Source organism: Melanerpes formicivorus, unplaced genomic scaffold (genome assembly GCF_026170545.1).
Source record: "Melanerpes formicivorus ecotype bairdi unplaced genomic scaffold, bMelFor1.0.p_v2 SCAF_39, whole genome shotgun sequence".
Lineage (NCBI taxonomy): Eukaryota > Metazoa > Chordata > Aves > Piciformes > Picidae > Melanerpes > Melanerpes formicivorus.
Window position 1 is genome coordinate 5,692,257 of NW_027142391.1, and position 15,580 is coordinate 5,707,836.

General features: G+C 45.7%; 1 protein-coding gene across 1 annotated transcript; it reads left to right on the forward strand.

Annotated features, from left to right (window-relative positions):
* The first annotated feature begins 4,274 nt into the window (after window positions 1–4,274).
* Window positions 4,275–13,460, forward strand: AGTRAP (angiotensin II receptor associated protein). Its single transcript, XM_068158443.1, has 5 exons — window positions 4,275–4,517; window positions 9,886–9,920; window positions 10,144–10,255; window positions 10,847–11,045; window positions 12,608–13,460. Exons 1-5 carry the CDS (start codon window positions 4,491–4,493, stop codon window positions 12,712–12,714), a joined length of 480 nt encoding a protein of 159 aa, XP_068014544.1. The 5' UTR covers window positions 4,275–4,490; the 3' UTR covers window positions 12,715–13,460.
* The last annotated feature ends 2,120 nt before the right edge of the window (window positions 13,461–15,580 follow it).

Consider the following 15,580-nt stretch of genomic DNA (forward strand, 5'->3'; position numbering starts at 1 on the left):
GCCTGTGCCTGCAACTCATTTTCTGCATCACTGTGATGTTGCAGAGGTGAAGCAGAAGGGTAAGCAGCAGCACAGGCTGCACAGCCACAGGAGTCTGAAAAGAAACAACCAGCCTGTTTTACCTATGTTACAAAGGAGTACCTGCCATGACCTATCAGCCAGATCGACTACTGGCTTCACAACTGTAGTGCAAGAGTCTAGTCACGAGGTCTGTGGTGACAGGTTGGACTTGATGATCTTTGAGGTCTCTTCCAACCTTGGTGAGACTGTGATACTGTGTAAATAACATGCCAAGTTGTGGAATGCAAGACCAGCCTGTGATATAAAACCCCAGGGCAACATTCATACAAGTCCAACCCACTCCTGAATGAAGCAAAGCTTTTTAGTGCCACTCTGCGCTATCTCAAGGGCATAACAACAGCTACAGAACCATAGTATCACTGGGTTACATTTATCAACTTTCCCCTTCCTTCCCAGTGTCTCCCAGTCACAGTGCAGTCAAGGGCAGTTCTGCCTTTGAGGGAATTAGGTCTGACCAAGACAGCAGAAGAAAGTCTTGATTTATATGGTTTTCTCAACTGACTGAGAAACTGAAATTAGGAATCCAAACAAGATCAGCTTTTCTCACAGAGCACAAACCACAGCTCTTGCAAGATTTTCTATTGTCTTGAAACTACTTGAATCAGGCCCAAACCAGCCATAGCAGGGCTCTGTAGAATGATTGTTAAAGTTAATTGCAGGGTACGCGTGCAAGAAAGGTGAGTGACAGAGTCCCACCCAAACTCCTGCTCTATGGCTACTGCTTTTAGCAGCCTCACAATGAGTCCAAGGGGTATGCATCATTTTAAACCACTTCTCCAAGGGTGAGAATCATTAGACATGGAAAAGAGAGGACAGCGTGCTGATTTGACATAATCATCTCAGCAGCTGCCTGCTCTGCAAATGCTGTTGAATCTTGGGGATGTTGCTGGCAGTTGTAAAAATGATGACTGCAAGAGAGACAAGGACTGGAAGCACAAATTAAAACACTTGGGAATCATTCTGTCTCAGGTCTGTAATAGCCTGCATTCATTTTAGCTTGGGGGTATTTTATTGAAACCCTCTCTCCCCCTTCCCTGCTTCGCCCGGAGTAATTACCCTGTTGTCAATCCACAGTGTGTGAAAGTGCTTCAATTTCAAGCCCAGGCTATACCAAATTGTTCAGGTCTGTGCCAGTCACTCTCTACTACATAAAGCCTGGGAAAAGCATTGATTACATATTTTTAGATAAGAAAAAATGCAGGCTGTTGATTTCTTGGAATGTTTTGAGTGATCATATGTACCCCACAAACCCATTTGTGGTGTGTCAGTTCATTTTCTCGAGTGCCAGTGAACCTCGAAAGAGTAGTCCCTCAATTGTAGCTAGCTCTAGTTAGATTTTAGACAGAGGAGCAGCTCTTTGCTGCTGAGACTGGAAAGAACTTTCAAGGTGCTTTTCAAGATAGCACATTAGTATAACCTTCTGCACTCCCAAAATATCTTGCCATAGGCTGTTTTGCAGTGAAGTTGCAGGAGGCTCCTCAATAGCATTACAAATCCCTTTATATTCCCCTCCAATCCAAATAACATTCCTGCTTGCTGATTTCCCATTGGGATTTAAAAGGGAGTTCATAGAGCCAGGACAACTTCTATATGTCCTTTCTCACAGCTTATTCAGAAAGGCTCTCTTGATAATATATGCATTTGTGCCACATTGATGCCTTCATTGCTCTCAGCTCCACAGCCAGAGGCACAACTCAAAGACACTAATGTCAGCTACAGTCTTTAGTTACCTTCAGACCAGACCCCAAGTGAGGGATGAGAAGGGCAGAACTGTGAGGGGTGAGCTTTTTTCCACCCCCACAGGCTAAATAAGGACAGCAATAGCAATTGTATTAGCTCCTCTCCTTCCCCATAATAATTCCCCATAGAATTACTATTGCCTTAGCCACCAAGGGTACAATGTCCTGAAAATGCAAAGGAATGCATTTGTGCCTTATTAACCTTACTTTTATGCTGTCAGGGAGGGATCCAGCTGTGTATTAGGCTTTTACTCAGACTGCACAAGATATGCCACCAAGATATTTGTTAAAAGCAGGTAATTTCTGGATATTAGTTGCAGGGAGCTGAACTCACCCGGACCGGTTTTCTAGTCAGGAAGATCTCTGTATCCTGTTTCTAGTCTCCTGGGTCGCCTCCTTCTCCCTGCAGGTGTCTTTAACTTGCTGCTTATCTTTTTCCTCATGTTTATGTTGCTTTGAGTTACCAAGCCTGGGGAAGGGAACAGAGACAGCAGGTTACACAGAGAGGCAATTTACAAGGTACAAGCAAAGTGGAGATAAAAAACAACCAATCCCCTGGATCAGAGAGGTGTGAGAGACGTGCAAATGCATAATGGCTATCATAGCTCTCATTGTTTTCATATCCATGAGATCATTAAGACATTTCTAAGTCCCTTGAGACCATGACATGCAAGCCTAGGATATAATAAGCAGGGCTGAATTAATTGCACAATACACTGATGAACAAAATGAAGTAAAGCGCTTTTATTGTACAAGGGGAAACGAATGCTCTGCATTAAACAGCAGCAGTCACATCAATCCAAATCATGGCTCCTGCTGCATAAATGAGAATGAGATTCTGTCTCAGACTGAGTGAGAATGCTGGAAGGAGCGCAGACACCCATACACTGCCGCATCCAAACAGTGCTTAAACTGGACAGAGGAATTTGGCTCTATAACAAACAGTTTTACTTTGGTAGACACCTGTCCTGATGGATGGGTGTTCCCGTTGCACCTTACACACTGAGCCAGCAATATGGCTGTCCAAAGGCTCTCTTTATCCTTCCTCCCACCCCAGGTGTCGCATCCCTTTTTTGTCATTTGGGGTGAAGTCTAGTCCTTGACATTACCAGGACCACTAGCACTGGTCCCATTTGATGCCACCACTTCTGTGAACAGAGGTAGAGATTCCCTGCAAGACACAGTAAGGGAAATTAAGTCACTTCTCATGTGTCATGTGGCAATAGATGAGTTCTATTTCAACTTTTCATCTGGTAAGGTAGCACATTCAGACATTCCTGAGGGGAGTTTTCAGAATCTACTTTTTTATTATTACTGCTGCTCTGAGCTATGCAGTCAGTCAGTTTTGTTCTGCTGCTTCCTCTGGTTAGCATTTTCTAGGTTGCTAATAGGTTGCTAATACTTTGCCTTGGGAGATCTTCAAGTGTGCTGCACATTAGCAGTCAATGGCACTCAGGGTGCAGTGGACTAGCTAGATAAGGCTGCATTTGTGGCTTGTCTGAGAAGGTCTGAGTATAGGTTCAGCACTGCGCAATTCTCATGCATACATAACTTTACTCTGCACTGCTTGAACTGGAAATGAGATTGAAGGATGGCTCATACATTTCCCCATTCAGCTTCCACAATGAACTTCTGACTCCTTGCTTATTTCTGAGAGACCTCATCTTTTTGGTAAGAATAAATATGATCAAAGCCACTGACATCGTAGCCTTACCCTGCAGACAGGTAAACACTGGGCAAGGAAGGGAGGGTTTGAGAGGGGTCATTTTGACCTCTTAGTTTTGTTAGCTCATTGCTGTACTCAGGGAGAAGACTGCTGTTATGAACTGGGAAGGAAATGGTAAGTTATGGCTGTACTGTGTGAAGTTGGGTTGATCACTTATCAACTTCCTCACCTCTAAAATAAGAGCAGCTTTCTTTAGAAACCAGAGATGAAGGATCTGTGTTTTGTACCAGGCATTTAGGCAGTAAGTTCAGACATCCAGAGAAAAACAAAAGAAATCTAGGGCCAAAGGAAGCAATCAAGTACCTGGCAGCCATTTTTCTGCATGGCTTGAGATGCCAGTGCTCAGCCCTAAAGCCTGACCCAAACTTGACTCGGTTGTGTGACACAGCTGAGCACAACTAGCACCTTACTAGCACCTTTTTTATTGGTGTTTATAGAGAGTCTTTTTGTCACTGAGGAGTGACCTTCTTGTCACAGTCCTGGTGTATGCACAAAAGCTTTCTCTTCCTCCAGAACACCTTCCTGAACACTGACTAAAGCCCAAGTACAATATCAAACCTTCCCTTAGCTGCATTAAGTCTGTAAGCAGTGGGAAGAACTCTCTGGTTGGCTCCGGTGGAGCCAACAAGCTCATCCAGACAGACTTTTAACCTCCCCTTTGGAGGCAGATGCTGTGCAACACACATCAGGCACACAGAGTACCCAGGCAGTTCTTTGCCTGGCACACAGTCGTCTGGCTACAGGTCACCACACGCCACGGCGAAGGCACGCCCCACAACCCCTGCGCATCCCTACGCCCGAGCACCGAGGCAGCGGTGCCGGGGCCGACATCCCGGCTGCCCGAGCCCCACCGCCCTCCCCTGGGCGGCCCGGGGGCGGCTCGAGCCCAACCCCACGGGAGGCGGCCGAAGCGCCAGGACTGAACGGGCGGGCCGGCCGCAGCCATGGAGCTGCCTGCTGTCAGCCTCAAGGTAGGGGCAGTGGGGCTGAGCCGCTGCCGGGCTGCCCGGGCCGGGCCGCTCGGGCTCGGTCGGCGAGAGCAGGCTGCCCGCGGCGGGGCTTGGGGCTGCGCGGTGCTGGCCAAGGCCCCACTGTGAGGTGCGGAAGGGCTGCGGGAAGTTTGGCCGGGGCGGCAGCGCCGTTCCTCGGCTTGGGGAGGCAGAGGAGAGGGGAGGCCGGGTGGTGTCCCGGGGAGCGAGCGCTGAGCCCGGCCTGCCCACTCTAACTGCACGCTGAAGGCTCTGCGCCTGTACGAGGACCCGGTTTAGGGCCTGTTCGGGCGGTGTGGAGGGCTCCGTGGATGGAGACGAGAGTTACTAAACTTTTTAGCTTCGCGAACTTATGTTACAACAGCTTGTGGCCGGTAAGCTCGGTAAGCAGTGCCTCCAAGGGTCTCTCTTACTTAGAGCCCTTGCTCAAGTGACCAGAGACTGGGCTTGGACAACGACTGGTGATTAACTTGTGTCCATGGACGTTTCCAGCTCAGCTGACCAGACCTAATCCTGGGTAAACACTACCCAAGATCCTTAGAAGCCAAAGTTTCTTCATCAAGCAAAATAGCTTCTAAAGATGATCTCAGTTACTTCAGGCCTATTATCTGATAGATAAGTGGAATTGCTGCTGGGGGGGCTTTAACTGGGGGGCACTTAGGAAACTTTGGTGAATAATAACCAGAGAAATGGGAAACAAGGAACTGAACCACAGTTATGTTACATTTTTCACTTTGTGAAAAGTGGAAAAGTTGGAATATGCTACAATCACTTTTGCTTTTGATGTTAGATGGATAGATTTAGACTGGGTATGAGGAAGAATTCTTTATAGTGGAGGTGGTGAGACACTGGAATAGGTTGCCCAGGGAAGCTGTGGGTGCTCTGTCCCTGGAAGTGTTCAAGATCAGGTTGGATGGGGCCTTAGGCAATCTGGTCTAGTGGAAGGTGTCCCTGCCCAAGGCAGAGAGGTTAGAACTGGATGATCTTTAAGGTCATTTCTAACCCAGACCATTCTACGATTCTATGCTTCTATGTTGATATGTTTGGTGGTTTTGGCCTACTTTCAGAGCCCTAAAATTTCTAGGACTGTGTGTCTTTTCCCCAGCTTTGCTACTTTTTTTGTACAACAAGTTGTAGGTGCTTGCTTTGGTTCAAACTTTGCCCAGAGAATGAAAGCACTACTGATCACTTCAAGGGTTTTGTGCTCTTAATTCATAAAGTTGTGAGTAGTGGCTTTGGAATAGGCTGCCTCCAGGTTGGGTGGGAGGATAATATCAGTTAGGAATTCAGCTTTGTATGGGAAGGTTTTCATGTGACTGCTAAATAAATAAATAAAAAGATGTTCCCCTCTCTTACTAGTTCACCAAGAAGAGCAACTTTCCTTGTTAGAGGCAAATAAACAAATGGGGTTTTCAGGGCCTGGCATGTGGATTATATTACATTCTGGAAACTGGCTGATACTTTGCTCTGACAAGTTTGGACTATTATGTGACTCCCAGGGCACTAGGAAGATTAAAAGATCTTGCCTTCTGCTTCGTTTTGTAACTTGTTGCTTTGTTGGCTTTTGTTTTGTTTTGTTTTTCCCTTGCTACAACAACAGTGAAAAATAAGGCCATTTAATTAAAAAAAGTTTGCCAACATGAAATCCATGTTCTGCCATGGGAGAAATAGAGACAGGGGAGATGAAAAACACACACTTGAATGAAGGAGTCACTGTGACAACACAATTGAAGTGTTGCCTTTCTTCTCTGGTTTCAGACAACCATTCCCAAATCTCTACTAGATAACAGTGAGCTTGTCCTGGGCAAACAGCTGTCAGCATTAAGAATTTCCTTGTTGTCAAGTCAGTTGATACTGCTGTGGGGCTGAAGAGCTGGGGAATAGGGAGTCAATAATTGTACCTGCATCTTTGCACTGCTTCTGAGTTAGGGCCTGATTCCTTGAAACTTATCACAAAAGCTGGAAGGATTCTTACTCAGAAAGGGACCGGAAAGTACACACACTACTGCTATTCATTGGCATGAGCTGCTTACAGTTTCTGTGAGATTAAAAAGATGAGCCTCGTGATAGAAGCAGTTCCAAGAAAACTGCATGACTGAGCTGTGTTTGTGCCAGGACACAGCAATAAGACTTAGCCTTGAGGTCTCTCTTGAAGTTACTTGCAGAGCTATAAAACTAATGTAAGCAGGCTTTGCCCTAGAGTGGATGAGGAACATGCTCATGAAACAGCATCTACTTGCTCAAGTCTAATAGTCGTGCTCAGCAGAGCATGTGGGAAGCAGCACAGCCATATTTCTGTGGTGAATGCTTGACACCTAGGATTACTGCAGTAGCTGTGCAGAGACTTTAGATATGAAGGCTGAGTTTGATCAGGCCTGGACAATGTTCTACCATCCATGTGCCTGGAAACATGCGTTTTATGGGGCATTTTTAAATTCTGGGTCACAGCATCATAAAATAAATTTGACAAAAAGAGACCTCTGAATGTCATCTAGTCCAACCTCCTGCTCAGAGCAAAGCTGACTTCAAAGTTAGATCAAATAGCTCAAATCAGAATTCAGCTGACTTTTAAAAATCCCCAAGGGAAGAGCCCCACTAGACAGCCTGTTCCTCTGCCTAACCACTCTCATTAGCAGCACTGTCGTTAGAACAACGTGGAGCATTCTCACCGGTGGCCACTCAGATCTGAATCTTGGTTAGTATGTTCAGGTGAATGTGTCATAAAATAGATGAGCTCACCCTCAAAATAATTAAAAAAACCCTACCAAACAAAAGAGTCCAAACAACCAATCAACCAAGATCAAAAAATCCCAAACCACAAAGTAAAGTAAAAAAGTTCACTACTACAAGAAAACAATTGTGATTTGGAAATGTAATTTTAAACTTAGTTAGAATTCAGCCTTGTGCTAGGTTCTGTGCTGGAGCAGGAGTGAATTCCTGTTCCCATCTAATGAGACCCAGGCTCTTCTTGTGCTTGGCAATTAGTTCCATCACATGCTGGGATCTGCAGAGGAGTTAGGATTTCCCCTTACTTTTCCTAATTTCCAGAAGGATGCTTTTAATCACATGGTCATCATTCTCCCTAGAAGGGAGGAAGACAAAGGCCCCACCTTTCTTATTTTCTGCTTTTGGCACTAGTTAAAATCTTAGGAGTTATTTTCTCAGAAGAAAACATGTATGTCTGTCTGAGGTACAGACTTAAATCCTAGAACAGATGGGAAAAATGTAAATTCTTCTGCTGTCTCATCAGGAGACTGCCTGCAAATTGTCTAATCTCACACAGTGACTGTAGCCTTAAAGAATGTTTTGCATTAACACAACATTTTCTATGTTAAAGTATACCAAGACCACCAGATAATTCCATAGTGCCCTGAAGAACTGTCAGGAAGGGGATGCCTAGGGTTTATTTCAGCAGCCCCTCATATCATCAGCTCTAGTTTACCTGACTTTGTGCTGATAACTAAGCATCCTTCATAAATTAATAACTGCAATATTGATCTAGACAGCTCCTTAAAAAAAATAAATCACCCTGCCTAATTTTATTAACTGGTGAGCCTTGAGGGATCTTGTGGGTATGTAATGTGCAATTAAATACTAGCTAATTAAGAATTTCCCTGATGTTGTGATAATCTCCTGAGTAAATGCTATTTGCACATCTCCATTCTTATCCAAGAACATCTTGTATTTTAGTGATTAGCAGTTTCTGGCCAGTCTCTGTGGATCAGGGAGAAGGTAAAGGTGGGGGGACAACGTGGTGCTGAAGCATTTTGTAGGCTTTCATGAACAATTATAGAAAGATCATTAATAAAAAACCGTTTGAAGTTAGAACAAAGTCGAGGCTACTCAGGGTGAATGTTTAGCAGCTGTGCTAAGGTCCTGCAGTGAGGCAAAGCTTTGTCTTCTCAGAAGGTATCTACATTATGGTATGCTGGCAGGGCAGTGTGAGCCACAGCAGATGTGTCAACTCCTGTTGATTTCTTGGCTGTGCTTCACTCTTGTTACAGCTTCATTGGTCACTAGATCTTCTCTAGTCACTAGTTTTTTATTAAGTTGGAGCACAGATGGATGGTTTAAGTCAATGAATGTAGCAGGGTGTCAGTAGATCTCTATTTTATGTGGGTTTTTTTTAGTGTCTTAATGCTTCTGCATGCAGCTTTTCTGTGTCAGCTGAGTCATTTAGCCTTTTGCTACTTAACTCATTTCCCAGTTTTCTTTTTTTGTTTGTTTATGGGAGTGAGGGAGCTGCTTCAGAGTGGGTTTGGAGGTATTTTTTTTGTACTGAAGTTATTATAAATGCCAGTTGGAGCCTTTCTCACAGGAAAAAAAATGGAAGATTGCTTGTTTTCCATGGATCCTCTGATACATCCAGGCTTCAGCCTTTCTTTTCCAAGGCTGCTAACAGAGGCTGTCTCCCATAATCTTGTTTTTCCAACTGTTTACAGAGTGAATATGAATGATCTCCTTCAGATGAAATTGGCCAGCAGGCTCAAAAGGGAGTGGGTACATGGTTATAGGTATAGAAGAAGTTGCAGTGGTGTTTTCTCGTTCCCATCTGCTGTCTTAATAAACATGTAGAGTATGTCTCCTTGGTTACAGAAATGTCAGGTGCTGGTGAAGAGAATCCTCATGTCACTTGTTACAGTAAGGTGCTTTCTTCTTGGATTTGTCCCCTTGAGCACAAGGATCATGATCATTAAGGATGTTTGCAAAACACAGAAACTGTGACAGCATTATCTTACTGCTGCTTAGGGCATTGCCAGCATTTGGGCCCTGGTGGCTTCACGGGAAATGAGAAGAGGTTCTCAGATTCCTTCCTAGAAGATGCCTTCAGGTGTGTAAATACTGCAGTGAAATTGAACCACTGCACTGAACAGACTGGAAGGAGGTGAAAGGAGGATTTACTGAGGACTGGAGTGAAACTGCTGAGAGCTGTGGGCATGGTTGTCCATGGACTTGTTGGTGATGGGATGTCAGATTGGTCATGTATAAACCATGCTAGCAGAGTGGGAATCAGATTGCCTGGGTCTCTGTACAAACTCTTCTGGAGTTCCAAAATCAATAGCCCATTTAGAAAAGTCTAAGTGGACTCTGAATCAACTGTCGACAGAGATGACAACAATAATGAATGACTACAGTGTAGCGCCACAGGAAATACTCAGCAACAGAAGCAGAGAAAAATGAGTTTGTGTCTTCAGTGTCCCAGTTGCTACACAAGCTTTCTGCACTGGCTCATGTGTCCAGGGTACTCTTCTACCCACCCCTCAGAAATAAGATGGTGCAATTCATGTCAATCGTTCCAGAGTTCTGCCAACTTGCTGATCTACCTTCCTCTCTCTTTTTTTTTCCCTAGGTTATCATTATGGTACACTGGCTGCTCACAGTGTGGTGAGTGATTGGTAACTGGCCTGACCTGGGTGAGAGAAGTGGGAATTCCTTCAAACTAGGAATGGGACATTCTCAGGGAATCACCACTCCCTGTTTGTGCCTGTCGGTGTGCAAGAAGATCCTTACTCCAAGAGTGAGGTGTTTGTGTGGGAAAAGGGATGAATGCAAAATGTTGCAGGCATATTGTGAATGTGGGCTGGGTTTTTTTTGTCTTCTTTTCCAGGGGGTGCATGAATTACATGTTTCCAGCCTCCTATGCCTGGGGAAATTTCAGTGTTCTTGCAGTGGGGATCTGGGCCATTGTGCAGCGAGATTCCCTTGATGCCATCACGATGGTGAGTGTGATGCTACATGCCACCACCAGGCTGCTCAGAGAGAGGGTGGAGGGCAGAGACAACTGCTCTGAGTTAGTGATGATTTTCAGCTGTTCCAAATACAGCAGTGAAGGAGTCAACTTCCTGTTTGGGTTGTTCTGGTTTTTAGTAAAAGAGCATATAAATCTATCAGCACTGTAAGCTATGGTGAGAAGCATTCACTAGTACTTACTTTGCTTCTCAGAGGTGAGGCATGTTCAATTACATCTTTACTTACTCTTATGACTTGCAATGCCAAAGGGAAGACTCAAAGCATTTAATATGCTTCACTTGGAGGGGTTATAGCCTTCTCTGAACATTAGAGAGACTGGCAAGCAGCAACAAAGAATCCTGTCACAAGAAACTGTCTGACAGATGTAAAGAAAACACGTAAGAGATCATGCATTTAGGGATCTCTGTTTACGTGGAGCAATGTCAGGGGTTAGCAGTGTGTGAGACTGGGGTGAAGGCACAATTGAGTCAACATAGATCTCACAGCAAACCAGCTGTCACTGATTGTTAGAGTGGTGAATCCTCTATTCAGTTCATGTTCCATTTTCTCTTTGTTTCCAGTTCCTGTTTGGCCTGCTGCTCACAATTGTCACAGATATAATTCACATCTGTCTCTTCTACCCTTCAAACAAGGATCTCACTGATCTGAAGCGTTTCAGTGTAGGCATGGTCATCTTCAGCTTCCTTCTCAAACCTGTGTCCTGCTATTTGGTGTATCAAATGTGTCGGGAGCGTGGAGGGGACTGCACCTTTAACATAGGTAGGATGCTTCCTCTGCTTCCATATCAGTGTGAGTCACCTCCTCTGATGTTGAGGAGACCACCTTGCCCTTCAGACCGAGCCCTTTCCAGCGAGCGCTTGCTCTCTCTTGCTCATGTCTGTTCTCCCATTTTGTGGTTCTGCTGTCTTAGGCCTTAAACTTAGATTCTTCCTCTCATCCCTTGCAGATGTGAAGTCTTTGTCTGACAGCTATTTTGCCTACAATGGCATTGATACCTCTGCTGTCTCTTATTCAACATAACTGAAAGGCTTTTCCTTTCTTCTTCCTGCATTTGTATGTGCTTTTGGCTGTCCTTCTCTCTTTGGCAACCCATTCTTTTCCTTCTTGGGGGAATGTAGAGGCTGCATTCCCCCTAGCTGGATTATGCTTGGGAAGGAAATAAACTGGATTTCTAAGTCCATGATTTCTCTGGGCCTCAAGTGTCCTAACTACCTTGATTGCTTTGGACCTCCATTTCTTCACTTGGAAAATGAGATTGATGTTTACCTTGTATGACTTTGCCTGGAGGCACTAATTTTTCTTCTGGTTGTGCTTGCAAATGATAATGTGACAGCCTTGCCAGAGAGAGTGGGCCGTGGCTGGGTGTTCTGGATCTCAGTCAGCTTCTTCACCAAGCATGCCTGGTGCTGTTTCATGCTGGGGCAGCTGCAAGGGATTGTTTGTTGTGTGGAGGTTCACCCTGGAAAACCCAGCATCCTAGCACAGTTATCTTTCCTCCTTACTTGTGAGGCTGTGCAGGACAGAAGATGGTGTAACTGTATTACAGTGTTTGAAAGCTGTCACCTGTGCTACTCAGAGAGAAGAAAATGCTTCCTGTGATGCAAAATCCTTTTTTGTTGCTTGGCAGCATCCTTGCTGCATAGAACAAACCTCTCATCTGGTTTTGTGCCCACCTTTGATTCAGATTGCCTCCTAGCCATGGTAAATGCTTGGCCTGTAGATAAAGATCTGTCTATGCACATTCACTTTCAGACTTTTCTTATCTATCTCCTGGACAGTAACATGACTTTGTACCAGTCTCCTACCATGGGCAAAGAGTTCATAGTGTAGTTGGGGGAGTACTGCTGGATTCAGATTTAATGCTGTGGTGTGGCATGCTTGAGGCACAGCTGAGCTGTTGGGAGGAGTGGTTTGTGGATGATTTGGGTTCTTAAATCTCTGCTGTCAGCTAGCCCTGGTTCCTGCTGCTCCTGGTTCTGTATGTTCATTTTTTCACTAGATCTCATAAAGTTAATCTTGCTAAAGTACATTACAGGAGCCTGTTATGTTGCTATGTAGTGTTTTGGGTCTTTCTTTCTCATAGTCATGTGGCTACTAAGACAGTTCTTAGGGAACAACAGGGTATGTTCAAATGCATCTCAGTTATTTCGTCTTTGTGGGAAGGATGAATTTTCCTACCTCCTGCCTCAGTACTGAGGATCACAGCACACAGGTGTTGGGGAGCTGGTAGAGCAGCTTCTGAGCTGTTGGTTTCTTCTAGAGGATTCACTTCTTGTGCTTTTTGGGTTTTTACAAGCTTGTTCTCTTCTCTCTCCATTCAGATGTCAGCAGTGCAGGCCGGGATCGCAGCACCTATGAGCCAATTGATCAGCAGGATGCCCCTTCACAGTGGCCTGACTCAAGTAGGACAGCCCAGCAGCCGTACTGAGGCCCTTCCTGCGACAGAGAATTGAGAGCAGAAGTTTCCTTCACCCTTTCTAGCCTTCCACTCTTCCCAGTCTGTTCTGATGGAGCAAGACCCACTACTGAGCAGATAGGAGTGAATCTGGAAGGTTAGGCAGATGAGTTCCTGCAGTAAGTCCAGAAGATCTCAGAGACTATTTGTTAAGCACTGTGACTCTGTAATCGTGATACTCTCCTTTCCTCTCTCCTCATAAATCCCTCCCTGGATGTGAGTGGATGCACTTCTTCCAATCTTGTGATGCACATGCTGTCTACTGTAAGGGAACCGCTCAAAATACTCCTGGACAAGCTGTCTTTAAAAGTCTTATAGACTGCCCTTAAACAATATAGTTTAGCCTGCTTTTATGCAGGTGTGTTTCCAGGAAGCATCTGGGAGTTCCTGAGGGCTGGTTTGGATAGTGAACTGGGATTTTATGACCATAACTCCCTATGCTAGCTGTGGTGGTTTGCACAAAGCTGGGGCTGGTATAAAACTGGGCCAGGGAGCTGCTTGGGCTCCCAGTATCTAGTCTTGGGCTTTATTCACTGATGCTTTTATGCAAGTTGAATGTCCTTCAGGTTACCTAAAATGGCTGTTGAATGTAGATTATAGATACTCTGTGCCTTGAAATGTCCTTTTGCCTTCAGCTGCCTGTGTTAACAGAATTTGACATGTTCCATTTTTCTAAGAAAACTATAAAATGAATACATTTTTTCTGTGTTGGAAACTTACCCTGCTCATCTATGTCTCATTTAAAAATGTAGCTATTCCTCAGGGATTGGGACTATAGCCAGACAGCCTAGGAGAGTTGTTATGGGGGAAGGTCTACAGGGCTTCCATGGCTTTTAGTCTGAGCTTTACTGGGATAAGTAGAGGGTACTGCTTGTAAATATGTGGGTGGGAGGGTGGTCTAGTAAAAAGATGGGTTTATTTATACAACAGTGGTGGGCTCTGTGGGGTGTGACAAGCTATACACTCAAGTCTGTGCACAACAAATCTGCCCTGCTGTGGCTTTCAGGTAAAATTTAAACAAAACAAAACAAAAACCCCACAAAAAGCCCCCACAAGATTGTTTTTCAAGAAAAAAAGAGTATGTCAGCTTTGGCAGAATGAAAACTACTAGTGCTAGGGAAAAAATCCGTGGTTTTCTGAAGCAGGTTCATTTTAATCTGTTACTCTGCAATTGTGGTGCTCTTGACAAGACCTGCTGCTGCAGTGATTCTTTCATGACCAAGAGCCCTGTTAACTTTGGTCTAACCTCTACTAGACAACTATGCTATTTGTATTTTTAAAATGAAGCTATTTTCTCCCTAGTTTGATGACTTTAAACATAAGCAAACGCTTCTTCTGCTGTGCTCAGAAGCACTGCAGTGTCCTGCTGCTCTGCCTGGATCGTCATCATTTATGCTTGAACCAAACACATGGTAAACACCATGCAATCACAGTAATATGTTTCATTCTCCTCACGAGTGTTGTGCATTCGTTTTGCAGCCTGCCATACAACAAAGCATAGTCACTCTACTCTTGTGGCAGATGGGGAAGGGTGGGCAGAAAATTCTGGAGCCTGTGAAGTTGCAGAGCAGGCTTTTACATCAAGTTGGTTTTTTTTCCAGCCCTTCAGAAATGCTCACTGACTATATGGATCCCTGAATAATGCATTGAAGTACTCAACTTTTTTCTTCCCTAGACCTCTGAAGCACAAAACAACTCTTTTAAATGCAGTGCTTTGTGGAGAAAAACAGACTGAGAGAGGATCTTCTCAATGCATATCAGTATCTAAATGGTGGGGAGCAAGAAGATGGGGTCAGACTCTTTGCAGTGGTGCCCAGTGATGGGACAAGGAGCAACAGGCACAAACTGAAACACAGGATGAAAAATGTCTTTGCTGTGAGGGTGCTGAGTCCTACAAGGGGAATCTCTTTCTCTGGAGAGATTCCAAACCCACCTGGACATTGTGATCCTGGGTAACCTGCTCTGGGTGACCCTGCATTAGCAGTGGGATTTGGACTAGATGATCCCCAGAGGTCCCTTCCAGCCCCTACTCTTCTGTGATATTTGCATTAACATCCAGCGAGTCGCATCTGGCAAGGTCTCCCCAGCCATTCTCCATCCCAAAGAGGCCATGAATCTACTGATACCTGTCCTCCTGGTCCTTCTCTCTGGAGAATTCAGCAGGTCTGGAAGTTCAGGGGAGCAGAGCGAGGCCAGAGGTCACGCTCAAGGACAATGGTCTGGGGCAGTAAATCAGAAAGGCAGTGATACAAGGCCCCTCTCCCGGCTTCTGAGGAGGGGATGTTTGTTTTGGAAGTGCTCTTGGATCAATACCTGGCTCAGCAGGGCCTGTGGGGGTTCTGCAGCCCAGCTTCTCTGATCCGGGCAGCCTCACCTCACCACGGGGCTACTCGGAGCTTGTCAGTGGGCTCTCCGCACCCAGCCGTGCAGCAGGTGCTGTGTTCTGCTCAGGTCGTTTTGCTTTGTGTTATCAGGGCCTGGCGTTCTGGGCTTCCTGGGCGATGAGCGCTGCGATTAACCACAGGCCGCCCGGCGCGAGGCTCTCCCTCAGCGCTATCGTCCCGCCCTCACGCGCCTCCCGCTTTCCCGCCCAGCCTCGCGCCCCAGCCCGGCCTCGCCCACGCTCCTCTGGGGCCTCGGTGCCGCCCAGCGCGCTGACAGGACCCCGGCGAGGAGGAGGAGAAGCTGCCCCGAGGGAGGTATGAGCCGGGCCCTGCTTCATCTGTACCGCCCACAGGACTTTAATTAGCCGTGGGGCAGAGCGGCTTTCCTGTGGCCATCTGCAGCCCCAGTGACAGGCGGCGTTGCTAATCGCGGGGGATAAGCTGCTTACGGTGAG